Source organism: Manihot esculenta, chromosome 16, assembly GCF_001659605.2.
Source record: "Manihot esculenta cultivar AM560-2 chromosome 16, M.esculenta_v8, whole genome shotgun sequence".
NCBI classification, from domain to species: Eukaryota; Viridiplantae; Streptophyta; class Magnoliopsida; order Malpighiales; family Euphorbiaceae; genus Manihot; species Manihot esculenta.
Window position 1 is genome coordinate 31222149 of NC_035176.2, and position 16990 is coordinate 31239138.

The 16990-nt window shown below is 32.4% G+C and overlaps 1 protein-coding gene and 1 long non-coding RNA gene across 5 annotated transcripts; one reads left to right on the forward strand and one right to left on the reverse strand.

Annotated features, from left to right (window-relative positions):
• Positions 1 to 676: 676 nt before the first annotated feature.
• LOC110603821 (ATP-dependent 6-phosphofructokinase 3) lies at positions 677 to 8230 on the reverse strand. Of its 2 annotated transcripts, XM_043951985.1 has the most exons (14): positions 7648 to 8230; positions 6856 to 6902; positions 6690 to 6729; positions 6263 to 6325; positions 6035 to 6172; positions 5391 to 5549; positions 5244 to 5297; positions 4966 to 5034; positions 4696 to 4825; positions 3692 to 3954; positions 3537 to 3585; positions 3287 to 3441; positions 2646 to 2855; positions 677 to 2201 (listed from the first exon to the last, which is right to left on the reverse strand). In XM_043951985.1, the coding sequence occupies exons 1-14, from the start codon at positions 7927 to 7929 to the stop codon at positions 1986 to 1988; spliced, it is 1875 nt and encodes a 624-aa protein (XP_043807920.1). In that variant the 5' UTR covers positions 7930 to 8230; the 3' UTR covers positions 677 to 1985. The 2 variants fall into 2 exon arrangements, with proteins under 2 accessions (XP_043807920.1, XP_021597442.1); XM_021741750.2 differs by lacking the exon at positions 677 to 2201 and having other exon boundaries at positions 2375 to 2855; positions 7648 to 8202.
• A 5346-nt stretch (positions 8231 to 13576) lies between these two features.
• Positions 13577 to 15755, forward strand: LOC110603074. 3 transcript variants are annotated; one of them, XR_002486085.2, is made up of 5 exons: positions 13577 to 13945; positions 14542 to 14741; positions 14852 to 14924; positions 15203 to 15319; positions 15432 to 15755. It is a non-coding gene; the product is annotated as an uncharacterized LOC110603074 (long non-coding RNA). The 3 variants fall into 3 exon arrangements; XR_002486084.2 differs by having other exon boundaries at positions 13578 to 13945; positions 14542 to 14924; XR_002486086.2 differs by lacking the exon at positions 14852 to 14924 and having other exon boundaries at positions 13605 to 13945; positions 14542 to 14637.
• Positions 15756 to 16990: the final 1235 nt, after the last annotated feature.

Below are 16990 nucleotides of genomic sequence, written 5' to 3' on the forward strand. Positions count from 1 at the left end.
ACCCCAAATTCGGAAATAAAAGTAACTCGGACTCTAATTTTGCTAAAAGTCCGATAATTAAACTAATTTTCATAACAAGTCAACTTTATAGTACATTTCTTTTGATCTTTTTTTCCGAAGCCACACAGTTTTTCTTTTGGTCGACATAGCCACGTAGGTTGCCCAAGTGGCTTGGCGAAACAAATAGATTGTTAGCTTGTAGTAAGCACGCAGACAGCCGAGCCTAGAGGCTAAAGGGCAGCAAAAAGGAAAACAGAAAACACAGATGTGGACCAAAGCTAGATAAATCTGAAGCTGACTCTAGCCCGTGCAAGAAATTTTTGGCTTTGAGAGCTTAAGGACAGTGAAATTCTAATGACTAAAACCAGATTTTTAAGCGTAAGCATACAAACAACCACATTGTTAAGCTGCATTGAAGAAAAGTTTTTTTTTTTTTTTTAATTTTATCGAAGCATTGAAGTAAAGATCAACGTTGAGAATACATGCAGATACATTTTCCCATCAGTTTTCTGTGATTCCCAGGACGGGAAAAAGGAATTCAAATCCTTTCGTCCAAAGCAGCCTTGAATTCTGTACATCTCAGACTACAGTTTTTTAGTTAGCTTAATGATACAGGGTCAAGAGAGGAAGTGTGAAATGAACATTAGAAAGTCAGCCATTGATGAAACTCGTAAGATGGAAGCAAGTTGGCCATATCCTCAGAAGTAAATGAGACGTTGTGCTACAGAATTTGAAAATGAAACAGAAAGAAATGGAACTATGGCAATCAATTAATTTTCCAAACTCGACAAATAACTAAAAATATGAATGGATGTGCTTTTTCTTTTTCCTTTTTCTTTACAAGAAGCTTACTTCACTGTCTCTAAATTAAGACCCATTCGTTGTCCTCATTTCTGACCTGAAAAAGACACGAGATTACGCAGAGAATTAGCAAGTTGCAACACAAGAAACCTCCATAGTCCAGGAGCAGATGATACAACAGAGTAAAGCCAAAACTTAAGGAAATAGAAGGGTGCTAAAATCTAAAAGGATTTCATTAAGCAAAATCTCAGCACTTCTTTTCAATCGTCTTTTAATATGCAAATCAATCTCTATCTTTGTTTTAATGTCTAATTCTGGGGTTCAGCACTCGGGTTAACTGAGGGAAAAGTTCCATAGCCTTCATCTCAACAAAGTCGGTTTTTTTTTTTTTTTAATTGGTGATTAACAAAAGAAGTGAAATTTTTACGTTACAGTAACAGGGTTTTGCTGTAGAAAAACAAACCCTAAGCTTGATTTTCATTCATTTGTCGACGGGGAGAATCTGGTAAGGGATTGTAGTAACCAAGGACTTTAAGGTGTTTGCCATTTCATGGGAAATCTGCCATCAGCTGCCATGACCCGATAAAATGGTTTGGTTTTTTAGCTGAACCTCGGCAATCAGATTCTCACGACCAGCATATCTACTTTGCTTTATTTTCGTTGGATTAAGATGTGACCGACTGTTATGGTGTCTAATTCTCATTAGCTGACATGTCATTTTTTATTTTGTAATGTAGTTCCCCTGAGCATAGGTATAACGACTCCAAAACGGAACAACTTCTTGTTTTCGGGAATGATGTCACTTCGAAATTACATATAGTGAGAATTTTGATTCTACTGGACCTTCCAAGATGGAGTATGAGGTGACACACCAATCGGTGATTAAAGAGACAGAGATTGTAGTGAAGGAACTGGTGATTAAAGCATTTGGCCAAGACGATTGGTTAATCAACTGAAATAAAATTAAAAAGAAAATATCCATGATAAGATAATTGCATTGAATTTTACATCATCACCATCATTGTGCGGAAACCAAAATGGTGATGATTTTGGATTACCTTTGAAACCATTGATAAATAACAAAGATGTGTGTGTTTGTGTGTATATATATATCTTTTGATGAAAATACAAGGAACCGGTGAATAACGTACTGAAGAAAAATTTGAACTCCAACCTGACTAGTGTTACTCGCTTGGCAGGAACTCAATATTTTTTTTGTTAAAGCTATGGCAGCAGAGACTCAAGTTGAACCATCTTTTTTTCAAAGTTTGTTTTCTGGGTTTGCATTTCTCCATTACATGAGGATCTGAAATACTTTTCTTTAATGCCTGAGCATCGGATCTGCGTTTCTGTAATCCAGGCTCATTGGACCCACATTTATCTACTGCTTTGTTATCCCTCTGTAGAAGTTACGAAAGTTTTCCCTCGCTATCCAAAGAAACCTCATTCCTGGCACCACCTTTTTCTACTTTCACAATATGACGTAGCTTTGCCAGAACATAGTGCAGATAACATTTGATGAGGGCTTCAGGTGATGTTTACTTCTTATTTTCGTGCCATATTAGGAATTAAATGAGAAATAAAGTTGCAGTAATTTATATTAACCGGGTCATCATAAAATACAGTTCAGCACGAGTTAAAACTTTTCTCATTCAACTTTGCCATTATTCACGAGCAAAAACTATTGTATCTCAGCAGATGCTACCATTTCCTAGTCCATTCAAATAAATCAAAGGGTTGAATATAATTAATCTAACATAAACAGGATCTCGCGGTAGGAACTGCAAAGATATTAACAATCTTATACACTATTATTGTTTTAATCTCAATCATTTGTAGCTGACCTCTTTCTTTGCTATAAGGTCGTCAGCACAATTCCCATCATCCATCAACTGGTTTTCTGGTTCTTCCCCTTTCTTGACTTTGGCAATATCCTCTTTCTTGTCTTCAGTGACTTCTTTATCACGCAAAAAACTAGGCTGATTTGTCGAAGACAGAAGCCTAGCCCACATCCTATCTGTTATAACTACCTTGTTCTGCTTCTCAATGATTCGCTGTGGAACAACCATGCAACATACTCAAAAGACAAGCAAGAAAAATATCTTAATGTTATTGAGGGCTAGTTCCCTCAAATTTGCCTATTTTTAGCACAACCAGATGCATAGAATTATGACGAATATTTGATGAGATGGAAAGCTGGCATGTGAAAACAAGAATGGAATAAATATCAGCATACTAGTGACAGCTACAGGGAGGAAATAAGTTGGGGAAAAGAGTATTAAAGAACGTGGATTAAAGCAAATACAGCAAAACACTATGCGAGAGGAAGTGATGGGACTTCTGAACAGAAAAAAAAGGATAGCACCACCACTATATAACTTGTGAAATTTTCATAATTCTAATCTACATGGATTCTTTTAGGCCTAAAACAAGACAAAAAAGGAAAAAAGGAAAAAAAAACACGTTGTGTAATGGATTAACTCACATAGAAGGGTATGTAAGTTTGTCTCCCGTTGACAAGGCCACTTGTAAAGCCAGTGTATCCAGCCATTGCTCCATGCACAGCACTTTGAGCAAGAAGTGTGCAGTACACATTGTCAGATGCATTGCTAGGAATAGCACGGATCATATATGTAGGATCTGCCAGAGAGGATAAGGAAAGCAATGGTTAATTTTCCAAGTCACCAAAAGCTTTTGCAAAACAAGTTCTTTCAGTTGATCCAAGTTATTTCAACCTATATATTTGAGGTTTATAGTCATCTTCTTCTGCTTTGAAAAAAATTCCTGCAAAAAGTAGGGAAGAATAAATTAACTCAACCAAAAAGGTGTTCTATTGCAGCATTTTCTCATCAGTAAATACTTGACAACAGGGCAGAAGTTACACAAATACCTTGATCCTCTGTGATATCCACAAACCAACATCTGGGAGAAGCTTGTTTCCTGAAGCATCCTGCTGAGTTGATTTCATGGTCTCGGAAAGCAACTCCTGCCCAGCACCTTCAGCTATCACAATAACCATGTGGCCATTTTCTTTGAGACTTTTTTCTATGTATTCGAAAAGACCACCTTCCCCTTCAAGATAAAAAGGGGACTCCGGAATCAAGCAACAATCAACATCGCGGCTTGCAAGAGTAGCATACATTGCAATAAATCCTGTGCCGCATGACCAATAAAATTCCCAAATTAAACATAAAATTACTAAATCCCTGTTTTAAATTAAAGAAAGAACTGGGAAAAGCTGAACAGAATCATTAACAGGGATTTTTTTTAAAAGAAAAAAAAGTGCATCTGCAAGACGAGGCTTTTAAAAACTGACAAAGAATCATGGTTACTTAAGATAATAATAATGAGAAGGCATTAAAGAACCAGGGTTACTCTTTAAATGAGTAAGGTAAGCCAATACTACAATCTAGAGAGTCAGATTTTACAGCTGCAAGATGAGGATTAGCACACAAATTGAACTTTTAGAATAATCCATATAACTTGATCAGGTGCAGAAGTATTCGTATTTAATAAGATTCATCTTCATAATGTCGATGAACAAATGTACAAAGTCCAACTAAACCATGACAGGGATTACTTTGATCCAAGTCCAAATGCCAATATCAGTATGCTACAAAATTTGTTGGGAAAATCATCCAGATGTATCATGCCAAATGATTTACGGTTTTAGAATTGGCAGTTTTTCACAACTTGCATAAGTACATGAGTGCAGGCAGTAAGAATCAAGATTTCTAGACTTCTAGGAGATGAGAAGACATTGAATTAAATGTTTCAACCAGTTTATTTGTGAGAACAAGGCAATGGCTAACTCTCTATGTAGTCCAATGTATGTTAACTAAGTAACCTAATTTTAAGACCTTAAAGCTGCAGTACAAATATATGGTAGCTTACCGCTATAGCGACCCATTAACTTCACAAGACCAATACCATTCTCGATACTCTCAGCTTCAACATGTGCTGCATTAATAGCACGTTGAGCTTCCTCAACAGCAGTGTCAAAACCAAAGGACTTGTCAATAACCTGTGATGTATAAAAATAATACACAATTGAGAAGGTCTTATTATACATTATAAAGCATGTGAGGCAATAATAGCTTGTCATAAACGGTGCACTGTTAACTAAGAACCAGCCCAGAAGTTTGGGTACTCCAATAGACATACCGGAATGTCATTATCAATAGTTTTGGGAATTCCAGCAACTGCTACTTTAAGACCTCTTCTTCTAATTTCCTGCAATATGAAAGTACCAAATACTTTAAAACAAAAAAGGAAGACAAAGGAAAAAACAGGAAAGAAAATAAGAAAGAATGACACAGTCCATTCTAGTTTCAACTAAGCACTTAAAAATTTGGTTGCAGTATTCCCTTGCCTTGATCTCTTCTATATTTAATTAAATGTATGTTTAGTTTTCTTAGTTCAGTAAGATAAAAATAAATTACCTCAAATATCACCGATGCCCCTTTCTGAGTTCCATCGCCTCCAATTATGTAAACCTGAGTTGCAAGATAACTACAAGTAAACATCCATTGATTGGGCAGGTAGATAACTCCTGAAAATTAAATAAACAAATAATATATTTCACACACCTGATTAATTCCTCGATCCTGAATGCTATCAACTATTTTTGAAGTGTCGTGGCCGCCTCGTGATGTTCCAAGGATGGTTCCACCACGTTTGTGAATATCATTTACAACTTTAGGGGTCAGGGGAATGGTATTCCGAGCATAAAATCCCCTATACCCTCCCTACAGATTCCATTAGCTTGTCAAAATGATGACATCGGATATGCAAATAAATGGATGCAGTTATAACTACATATTTAATGGCATTAAGATGTTACTTTTCACAAAAAAATAGGGAAATTAACCAAAAAAATTAAGAACCCAAAACTTAAATCATACACTTGACTAACATAGATTTATATGTCGGCACGTCTTCTGAACAAGGTAAGAAGTATTGATTTTAGCATGTAGAGAAAAAGTTGGATAGCACTTCAATCTTTTTTTTACCACTTGGCCAGTCCAACTAGGACACGTCTGAACATATATCATTGTGGAACAAAATTAAAGATTAAGAATTGCAATTTAAATCATTTCAATCATGCCTCCAGCCCCATTTGAGGATAAAAGTGAGAATAAAATATGCGCCTTAAGAAGAGACGAGAGAAGACAACATGCAAATAAAAATTGTAGCTGCACAAACATAGGATCAAGGCTGTGTAATTACTTACATCAATTCCCAGCACTCTCTTCACCCCATACATATGGTACAAGCCACATACTATTTCCCTGATTACTGTGTTGAGTCCAGGGCAGAGACCCCCACATGTTACAATGCAAGCATGAACTTCATCTGATTCAAAATAAACCTGAGAAATATCCAAAAAACATCTCGTGAAGATGTATGCAGTGTCAGTTTCATCACTCTGTATTATGCACAAGGCACAAAAAAAATGTACCTTTTGGCGTGGTCCAGCACGCCGGAAATGTGTCCCTCTCGGACTATCTTTGTGGACAACAATCTGAAAAGAAGGGAAGAGAAGATTACAACAAAAGGATCACATTGTAGTCTCCTAGCTCATCTGCTGTAGGATATTTTACACTATCTCTAACTCAAGAACTAATGGCTTTTAAGGAGCATCCGACAAACTATCTCCACAAGTCCAATATGAAACAAACCACAACTATGCAAATTTGCTATCGTTAACACTACCAAAAAGAATCCAGCCATTGACACAATCACTTTAGCAAAAACACATTCATTCTCCTTCATGAACTGCTTCATATATTGTGCAATTTCTCTAAATAATTTCATTCAATAGACAATAACAGATGCAAAACATGCACAAGTCACATGTTTATCCATGAAAGTCAGGGAAGGCTGACCTTTTGAGGAACAGTGTCATCCACATGGACAAAGTACTGCCTGGAGAAACAGAAAATTACCATGGTGATCAAGAATTCAACGCTTAACAACGTTACTCGAAATAATGTGCAAAGAGAGGTTGCATAAACAAAGAGACAAAAAGTGCGGGAAGGTATATCAACTTACTTAACAACCGAGTATGCCGGATTATCTTGTAGAGGATTGGAAAAAGTCTACAACAAAACCAGAAATAATAACAAACTCAAGCCGTGGTTTAAATGTGGAATCAAAAGACAATTAGATGAAAGAAACAGAGGAAACAACGACAAGTCAATCCATATTCCATAATCTATCAATCACTGATGATCAGAACTAAATGTCTAGACTTAAAAAGTGGTGCTCTAAATTAAACTGCTTCCCCTCAATTACCGCAGCAAGAACTTAAAAATAACGGTCAGACATCTATGAAGAGCAGCAAATTAAAAAATCCGGTTCTATATAACCCAGGTATGAACTTCGTAACAGCTGAAAAGATAATACAACTAAACAAAAAGGGTGTTAATTCGTATAATAGCTTTGAAAAAAATTCCGCATAATAGGAATCCATATATCTATATATATATATATATATATATATTAAAAAAAGGAAGAAGAAGAAAGTAACAGGATTAACTAGATCCAAAAACAGCATCTATCCATTATCCAGTTTGGCGGCCGATAAAACGCAGCAATCATAGAAAGACAAAGTTCCGATTAAGTTTAGATCATAATAAACTCAACAATCACAATTAACTGAGCCAAGCTCATTATTTTCAGAAAGCCGGATCCAAACTTTCAGTATCCCTTCCTGTTCCACCCATTAGTCAGAAATCAAACAGCAAAAGAATCAAGCAATCAACCACAACATACGTACAAAGTACGTAGACATTGTTCCATATAATATGTACGATTATTATATACTGGTATAGAAAAACGTACAGGAAGACCAGGAATATAGTCTGTCAAGTGAGGAACATCTTCAAGTACGTAACCGTAATCACCGTTGACGATCTTCGGCTTAGAGTTGCCGTTAGCGTTGGGATTAGACATAGCGGCTCTGGAGAATCCGATGGAGGAGAAAGCGGAACCTGAAGTCGGAGCAGTAAAACAGACGGAAGAAGAGAGATTCCGGGGAGTTGAAATGGCAGATTTAGAAGTTTCCAGAGAAAGAGGTTTGAAAGGAGAGATTGATGAAGAATTAAGAGAGAAAAGAGATTCCATGCGCTGAAATAGAAAGGCAAGTGTTTGGAAATACGAATACGGAGACACCCATACTTATAGGAGACACTGTTGACCAAATGAAAACAGAGGACCACAAAAGAGAAAAAATAAAAAGAAAGAAGAAGAGAGGAGGCGCTACAAGTTTGCGTTCTGGTTTTCAGATAGCTGGTTTTGAAAGGTGTTATATATATAAGCAGCCAAAAAAACAGGTGGCCATTACTCGTTTTCACTTTTAGCGGTGGTTTTGGGGATGGACATTGAGGAATGGTCTGATTTGGAAATTTACAAGTTCTAGATTCTCAAATCGAGAAAAAGTTAATTCAAATTATTTTATTTTTTAAAAATAAAAGAGAAGAAGAAATTTCCATGCGGGGAGCGAGGAATTAACTGTGCTCCGATTGACCGTTGACGTTCCAGTAACGGTGCGGCAAGAGTTTGACGGGTATTAACTGAAAAGTAACTCTTTTTTTTTGTTGTTGTTAACTATAGTTCAGTGAAAATTTCAGGGGATGGACTGGCTCAGATTGTCGCGGTTGGATTTGGATTGGTGGAAAGGGATAGAGGGTTTGTCTCCATCGTAATAAAGGGATTAAATGGCTCTAGAACCTTTCCAGCGCCTTTCCTCTCCCTCATTCTAGAAATTAAGTTTCCCCGGCATTTTCTTGCGGCGGTCCGACCATCTCACCGATGATCTCTGCTCAGTTTCTTTTTTTAATCTTTTTCATGTTTATTGTTATCGTGATATTTTATCTTAGGTCTAGTTTAATTCAAAATAATTTATTTCTTAAAAAGTAACTTTTAAAAAGATTGTTTTATTTGATTAATTTATTAAATTTAAGAGAAAAATGTGTTAATTGAGAGTGATTATAAAAAATAACATAGTTTATTGTTTGAAATGAAGAAATTTTCACATTAAATCTATAAATTTCAATTTCAAGGTCTTAAGTGTAAATTATATATAAAAAAAAAAAGCAATTCAATTAACTTTTTTGGGTTTTTATTAGATAACGTTCACAAAAATATATTAAAATCTTAATTTTTCAGTAAAATAAATAAATAATAATATCTAAAAGAAAAAAAATATTAGCAAATATGAGATTTTTTTTATAAAAAAAATTGTATAGAAAATGAATTCAATAAAGAAATTCTTATTTTTTAAATGAACAAAGAAATAGAAATAGTAAAAGAATAAAAATGAGAGGGAATAGCAAGGACAAAATATAAATAGTAAAAAATTTTTGCTCAACAACTTTGTTTAACTAAATTGAGGTGAGTAATTGACTTCCTGCAGTCCACCTGCACCCATACCTCCGCCAACCCCATGAGTAGATAAATACTACGAGATTTACAGGTTACGTTTTTACATTTTTAAAAATTTATTAAAAAAAAAAATTTTAATAAAATAATATTTTTATTTATTTTTATTATTAAAAATATAATAAAAAATTAAATTATTCTATTCGTTTTTCTCCAACTCCTTTTTCTTTAATTCTTTTTTTATTCTTCTTTAAATTTTCCTTTTATTCTTCTTATTTATAAAGGAAAATAGGAGAAAAAAATAATTTTTTATTCTTCTTTCCCTTTAATTTTATTTTTATTTTTCTTATTTTAAAGATGAGAAAGACGACCGGATTCTTTTCTTTCTTTTTTTTTTTTTCATTCATCATCGTCATCTTTTTTCTTTTCTTTTTTAAGGAAGAAAAAGAAAATAAAAAATTATTTCATTAATAAAAAACGATAATAACATTTTAATAGATATAAAAAAAATAAGACATTTTAATATATTTTAAAAAATATAAAAATTGACTTGTTAATAATAATAATATCTAAGGACTAAATAAAAAATTTTATTTGAAAATAAAATTAAATTTTAAAAATTAACCCTCTCATTTTTTATTTATTTTTAATTAAAAATATGATAAAATGATTATTTTATTGAGGAATACAAAAAATGAAGGATATTTTAATAATTTTTTTAAAATATAAGAATTAATTTATTAAAATAATAATATTTAAAAATTAAATAGTAAATTTTTTTTTGAACATAAAAATTAAACAGTAAATCTGTCATAGATATGTTGAGTTTGGTGACAATTATAAAATATGAATAACTAAACAAAATATGATTTTATAGTTTTTGAACTAACCTAAGCTAACTCCAACCATATTACAAACCTAAGTGAGCTTTTACGAGTCTTGGTGGCGCTGGCTAAACGAAGAGAGGTGGTGAATAGAATAATGAAATCGGTTATGTTGCTTCCATTATAATTGATGGACGAGTTTTAATAAACCTTGCATTGTCTTTTTTCCTTCCTTTTGTCATTCAACCTTCTATTAGGGCTTTTTTTTTTTTTTTTGTTATTATTAATCTGATGGTGCACTACACGGCTAGAAAAGATTTTATAAATTTAATTTATTTATAAAATTTCCTTTTTTTCTCTAGAAAAAAGAAAATAAATAAAGGGCTGATTTCAAACTGATAATCACTTTTTGTTTTTTAAGAAGGGAAATTTTTTGTCTTAAATTTATAAAAAAAAGAAATTATCTTTTTTTATACATAATATGATACTATTTATTTATTTCAAATTTAAATACTAAATTTAAAATATCAGAAAAATATAATTTTCCTTGTATGTAAGGTGCACGTGGACTTGTTGAAAGCTACAAATCCAATTTGACAATCAGAGATTCAAAATTAATAACAATAATTGTCAAAAATAGTATGCCATATAGGAGAGAGAGAGAGAGAAAAAATATGATAATTAAGGTTTTAATTTGTTTAATTAGTCCGTATTAAGATTCTCTACATAAGTGCATGATCCACATGTAATGATGGGTGGCAGTTTGGTTAGCTGGCAATGGGTCCAAACCTGCCCTCTTTTTTTTTTTCCCCAAATTTTTAATGTTTAAATTCTAATGAAAATAAATAAATAAAATAAAAAATGGTAAAACATAAAATTTTAAAAAAAATCCATGTCTATAAGATTACTTGCTTTAATTATTTTTTGGATGAATAAAGAATGGCTAAAATGTTACTTTCTTTTGCATAAATTATAATAAAATGTCCTGTAATTTATACTGTTAGTGAATTTGTGTATATATATATATAAAGAGTTTTGTGTGTATATATATATATATATATATATATATAAATAGTTTTTTTTTTAAATAAAAATAAAAAATTAAATAAATAAAATATAAAATTTTTTATATTTATTCAGATACATTTATTATTAAATTATATTTATAAGTGCATATATATACATATAAAGACCGACCTTTAGATAATCTCACATGAATTTGGTGGATGAGTGAAAAGTTTTGTAAGAGAAACCGATAGAAAAAGGAAGAAAGAAGTCACGAGAGGTTCATGGAAAAAGTAGGCACAATGTATATATATATATATTGTCTGACTTGGAAAATGATGTGATTGAGGAACATATAATTCAATCAATTTGTCCTCTTCATAATCTTTATTAAATAATTAAGCGACAATTGTCCCAATTCTAATCCTACAATGACTTCGCATGATTCTCAAAACTCAAATGCCAAAAATTGAGCATGTCCACACATGGCGATTCAGGGACTTAATTTGTTAAAATTTCATATTTCATAATTAAACGTGGTTTTAGGAAAATATATAATTAATAATTAGAAAATAATTCACAAAATGTAAGTTATTTTACTTATTTTTCCTTTTCATTGTTATGTGCAAAATGTTTTTCATGAAAATAGTTTTATACAAAATAATTTATTTTTCATTATTTGATTATAATTTAAAAAAACAAATGATGTTACTTATTTTTTTTAAAAAGTCATTTTTCTTGACTTAATTTTCTTTTTTAAAAATTCCATTCATAATATTTTTAATGTCCTAAATATCCAATGTAGAAAATATTTATTTTTCATAAAATAAATCACTTATTAGATATTGATCTTTTAGTCGCGGTTTAGATTTTAAAATTTGAAGAAATTTAACTATATATTTCAAATTTTAATCAGGGCAATAACGTCGCTATGATCCTTATATTTTATAAATTGAATTTTCTATTATCTAGTCGAATTAGTATTATAATTTTAATGGACTCTATTATTTAGAGGTCATCATTTGAGAAATATAATTTTTAAATATTTAAATTTTAAAAAGATAAATTTAAAGATATGAGTTCTGCTGTTTAAATCCGAAAAGAAAATATAAAAAATTGATTTTATTGGTTGGACCAAACAGAGAAATTATTTCCATTAAAAAAATATTATGACTATTTAAATTTTAAAAATAATAAATTTAATTTAGTAAAAAATCTCTTTATTAAGGATTTATATTAAAAAAATATATTATGGAATATTTTTTTGCTACATCCATATAGCAAAAAATGGATAGATAGACTTCAATTAATAAATTTGTTATTTTGAAGAAATTCTCTAATCAATTTATATTTATTTTGGATAAGTTATTTTTACAAATTATATATATATATATATATATATATATATATATATATATATATATATATATATATATATATATATATTAATTAACCCCTTAATTCGTTGAAGTTCTACATCTGTCGCTGGAAAATACTAAAGAAGTTATGAGAAATTTACATGATTATTTAATAAAAATAAAATATTTTGATATATACTTGTAAAATAAATATCTCCATTTATTATAAAGATATTAATTAATCGGAGTTAAATTAACTAAGAAATTTTATGTTTTTAAAAATTTGACATGTTCAGTTTATTTGGTTGATATTTATTTTAATTTTTTATAAATTTAAAAAAATTATTTTCTTAAAATAAAAAAATAATTTACTTAGACAGAGATAAATTATTTTTTAAAAATAAAAAATTTAAACCAAATAATGCTTAAATATCTTCACAAATGCCAAAGCAATTTCAGGGATATTTTTTTCTTCCACTCCAAAAAAATCATTAAAAATAACAAAATAAAAAGATTCACTAGTAATATTTAAAATAATTTTTCTGATAATATTATATGCAAAAATTGCCAATAATATAGTAATATACTAAAAATAGACACGCCACGCAAGCCAAATATTGCTGGAGAATGAGCAAGAGGGATACGAAAATGGAAATTGCATACACGAGAGAAAAGAACAAAATCACGAGCTTTTTGACCATTACCTATGCCATGTCTTGGGACACCAACTACGGAAGCTAAACGACATGTCCTAATTTCAAATAACTTTTAACCGACCATGCATAACAGTTCACCAACTGAATAATATGCAACCACATGACTGGGCACTGCGTCGACAAATTTCCTGTGGGTATGCATGTCGATGGGCAGACAAAATCCCATGTGCTGTAAATGGTGGTAATTAAACTAAAATTCTTACCTTCATCATCATCTTCCAATTGGTCAAAGAAACTCGGAAGCCACATGTGAATCTATCAGCCCAATAACACTGTTAGGATCGTTAACGATCCCACCATATTCATCATCCCATGCATCAAAAACTCACTGTGAAACTTTATCGAAACTTAAACTTTGAGATTTTTCAATTTTAAATAGGCTTCGAGTAATTAATGGTTGATTTTAACTCTACAGATTCTTGCATTACTGTATCCAATTGAATGAAAGAACTGACACCACCATGAACTCGCAAAGATTCTTTTACCAAGTGGGAAATTATTCAGCAAGAGAAATGACCAGGAGCTCACTGCATAGCTTGCAATCCTAATGGCCTAAGCCCAAAATCTCCAGCCGAATCAAATCAAGCGGTCACTAGGTCCGGCTAGTAAACCATAATCATTAAGTGCAAATCAAACAATCGAACCACTGATTTATTGACCCAATAATCGAACGGTTGACAACCAATCAATTTGACGGTCCTGATTATTCTTTCCCGTCCACTATACCACAGTCCAAAATCACTGCTCATCTCGGTCTAAAACCAGGACGCCCTTCCGTTCCGTTCAATCTATTGTTTAGTAAAACCATCTATCGGCCATGTACAGAATTGCAGCTTCACGGCTTAGGTCTCTCAAGGTTAGTTTCTCATTGGCTCTTTTAAATATGTAATTTTTTATATCTCCGTCCTCTTGATTCAATCTCTTTTAGCCTGACCATGCCCAGTTGATACTTTATTCGCTACCTAGTATAATTAGTTCTTGTTTAATCTGTGGCTTCGTGATTGCTTACCTGCTACATCTGTTATAGTTCAGTCGATGGCCTTTTGTTTATTGGAATGTTCTGTTTTTTTGCCGAGTATGTGAGAAAAAGGATAAAGAGAGGAAAGAGGTCATGTTTTCTAATGGGAGCTTTAGCTGCATGGGGTATGAAAATTACTTAATTGAACTTCTTGTTGTTAATTTGGCTTGGTTTGAGCATAGCTTCCGTCTTCCTAGAATTGGTAAAGGGTATTATAAGGTTTCGTACATGGGTGGAAGCACAGTAGATGGATTGACTTGAAACTTGGTTTGGTTGAATGATAAGAACTTGCTGTTGCTACTTAATATGGAATTCTTTGTTTGATTCTGGATTAGGAGTTTCTCGCTGTCTGTTTTCTTATTGAAATAAAGAAGTTTGGTACAACTTTATCATCTCTGAAGTCACTTTTTCTTATATGAACTTTGTGTGAACAGGTCCATAGGACAGTAAGTTTCCTGCAAGGTTTGCAAGTTCAATTTGTGCTGCTTTGAAATCATCTTCTTCAGGTGGTCTCTTCAGCTGGCTAACTGGTGAAAAGTCCAATTCTTTGCCTCCTCTGGAAATTCCCTTGAACTCCCACCCACATTGCCTGATTACGTCAAACCTGGGAAATGCAACAAGCATAAAGTCTTATGTAAAAGTTATAATTCTAGGATAGCTAGCTGTGTGGTTTTGTTGGAGACCTTTCTAATATCCCCAATTGTCTACTAATTTGCTTGTTTCTTATAAACTTCATGTGGTTAGAGTGATAGCACAATTGGAATTGAAGTACAAGTCTTGAACTTTCATATAGTCAGAAACGTATGTATATTAGAAGGTATATTGATTTGCAATGCCTATTTAAGTTGACTAAGTTTGGCTAGGGTGCAGGAAGAATACCTGACATAGTCTTGGTTTGGGTTTTCTGTTATGCTTTTTGAATTGGAGGAGAATGTGGGGTGGTATTGCATTATATCATTAAATATAAATTATTATATTGGCCTGAAATACAAGCAGCTTTTTATTAAGTGTTAACTTTATGCTTGAAGCAAAGACAAGTTCACTGCCTAAGAGAACAAATAGCATGGCTAATTTTTTCCCTTTTGTGTATTACAGGTCTAATTATTCCCATCCTAAAAATGCCTGTGCTTTTGGATGCAGAGTTCTGATTCTGCATCAAAGCCATAGATGTAGCAGTTGGTGAGATAATTGCAGTTGCTTCACTGGGTGCAGGTATGATTCTGGTCCTTTAACTTTGCAACTTTTTTCTTTTCTGTGTGTGCAAAATATATTTGGTAGACAGTGGCCTGTTACTTGAATGTTTTTCACTTCTTGCTTCCTGCAGTTGACCCAATGCAGCTAGTTCGTGCAAAACAATCAACAAAATCTTCAATTTAATTTGAATGACTTTGCAAACCAGAGTTGTAGTTGTTTTCTTCCATTTATTTGAACGAAGTATAAATTTTGAGCAGCAGTGATAAGGGGTTTGTTGTGTCTTGACACTTGGTTGCTTATGTTTAAGGTGTATTTTGCAGATGATTGCTTCAGATGATATAGGTAGACAGATTTTGACATATGATGAGGGGTATGGACTGAGTCATGAACATCTCTATTGATGGTGACTAGAGCATATCTTTTCATAAATTATTGGCTAAGCATCACTTCCTCAGTATATTTCTCTGCATTATCTGGTATCTTTTGCATATAGAGTCTACAATATAGTCCAAATTATCATGATAATCCAGGCCTTCTATTGAAATGGCATTTCCTTGCTTCCCCATGCTTATTGTGGATGACACAGAGGTTGAATATTGAAACATTGCTTTTAAGTTCAGTTTATGAATGCCTGTCACTGATTCTGATGTCACAATGCATAAAACCTTTCCTATGTTTCCAAAAATAAGAGGGGAAGAAAAAAAAAAAAAAGGAAACTTTCTCTTTCTCCTCAGATTCTTGTGATGCTATTAATTCTCTCAAGGAAAGCTTTGGAGCATTTCTTGAAGATTGTAGATTCAGTTAGCTTGCAAGATATTACTAAAAATTGAGCAAAAGCCAATTTCTTTCCTTCTCACAATGGCATCATATGGAGATGGTATTTCCCACTTAGATTTCTTTTTATTACTGTTTTTTTGGATGATCTACATTTGTTTTCACTAATATTCTGCAGTTATCAATGTCCCAACCTATGATTCAGTCAGCAGCAAGTCCAAGTTGAAATGAAAAAAGATTTTATGTTTTTGCCTACAAACTCGGTTTTTTATATTGATGTGCATCAGCAAAATTTAAAAAGGTTTTTATGCAGCAAGTTTCGGTTGAAATAATGAGATCTCAAACATCCCTGCCTTCATCAATAAATTGGTGATCCTTGACAAGCAACATTTTTTGCAATTCCTGATATGATGATGGTAGCTGTTTGGCACAATTTGCTTCCTTATCTAGTGGTGTATAAAGTATTTTATGTTTAACAGCATTGAACATGATAAATCATATTCTTTTGTAGTTTACCAATTGGCGCTAAAGCAAATTGGAACCTTATTAATCGGTTTTTCTTATTCACTGGCCTGTAAGACTTTCTTCATCATACCTACTAAGTGGTTTGATCTTGTATTCAAACCACTTAGTAGAGTAGAAAATTAAGTAATGGTCAGTAATATTAGATAGACCTAACACTCTTCCTGCTATAGAATTAGTCCCAGCATTAGTAGTCATACCCAACTCACGTGACTTGGTCTTCCATCTCCAATTGCTCCCTCCAAAACAATTGAAGTTGGTTAGCTGCATTATCCCAAATGTCATTTCTTTTCTTATTCTTATTATTAGTAGTAGTAGTGTTTGCTTGTATATATTATTGTTTCTTTCACAAGTTTTGGTTTTTTTTCTTTCTCATTGCTAACCACTTTCAGT

What these genes read in the sequence shown, in the direction of transcription:
- LOC110603821 (XM_043951985.1), bottom strand. Translation starts at nt 7,929, where the DNA reads ATGGAATCTCTTTTCTCTCTTAATTCTTCATCAATCTCTCCTTTCAAA. An exon ending in AGGATCGAGGAATTAATCAG is followed by an intron (nt 5,298 to 5,390) that starts GTGTGTGAAATA and finishes CTTGCAACTCAG; the next exon opens with GTTTACATAATTGGAGGCGA. An exon ending in GTTAATGGGTCGCTATAGCG is followed by an intron (nt 3,955 to 4,695) that starts GTAAGCTACCAT and finishes CATGCGGCACAG; the next exon opens with GATTTATTGCAATGTATGCT.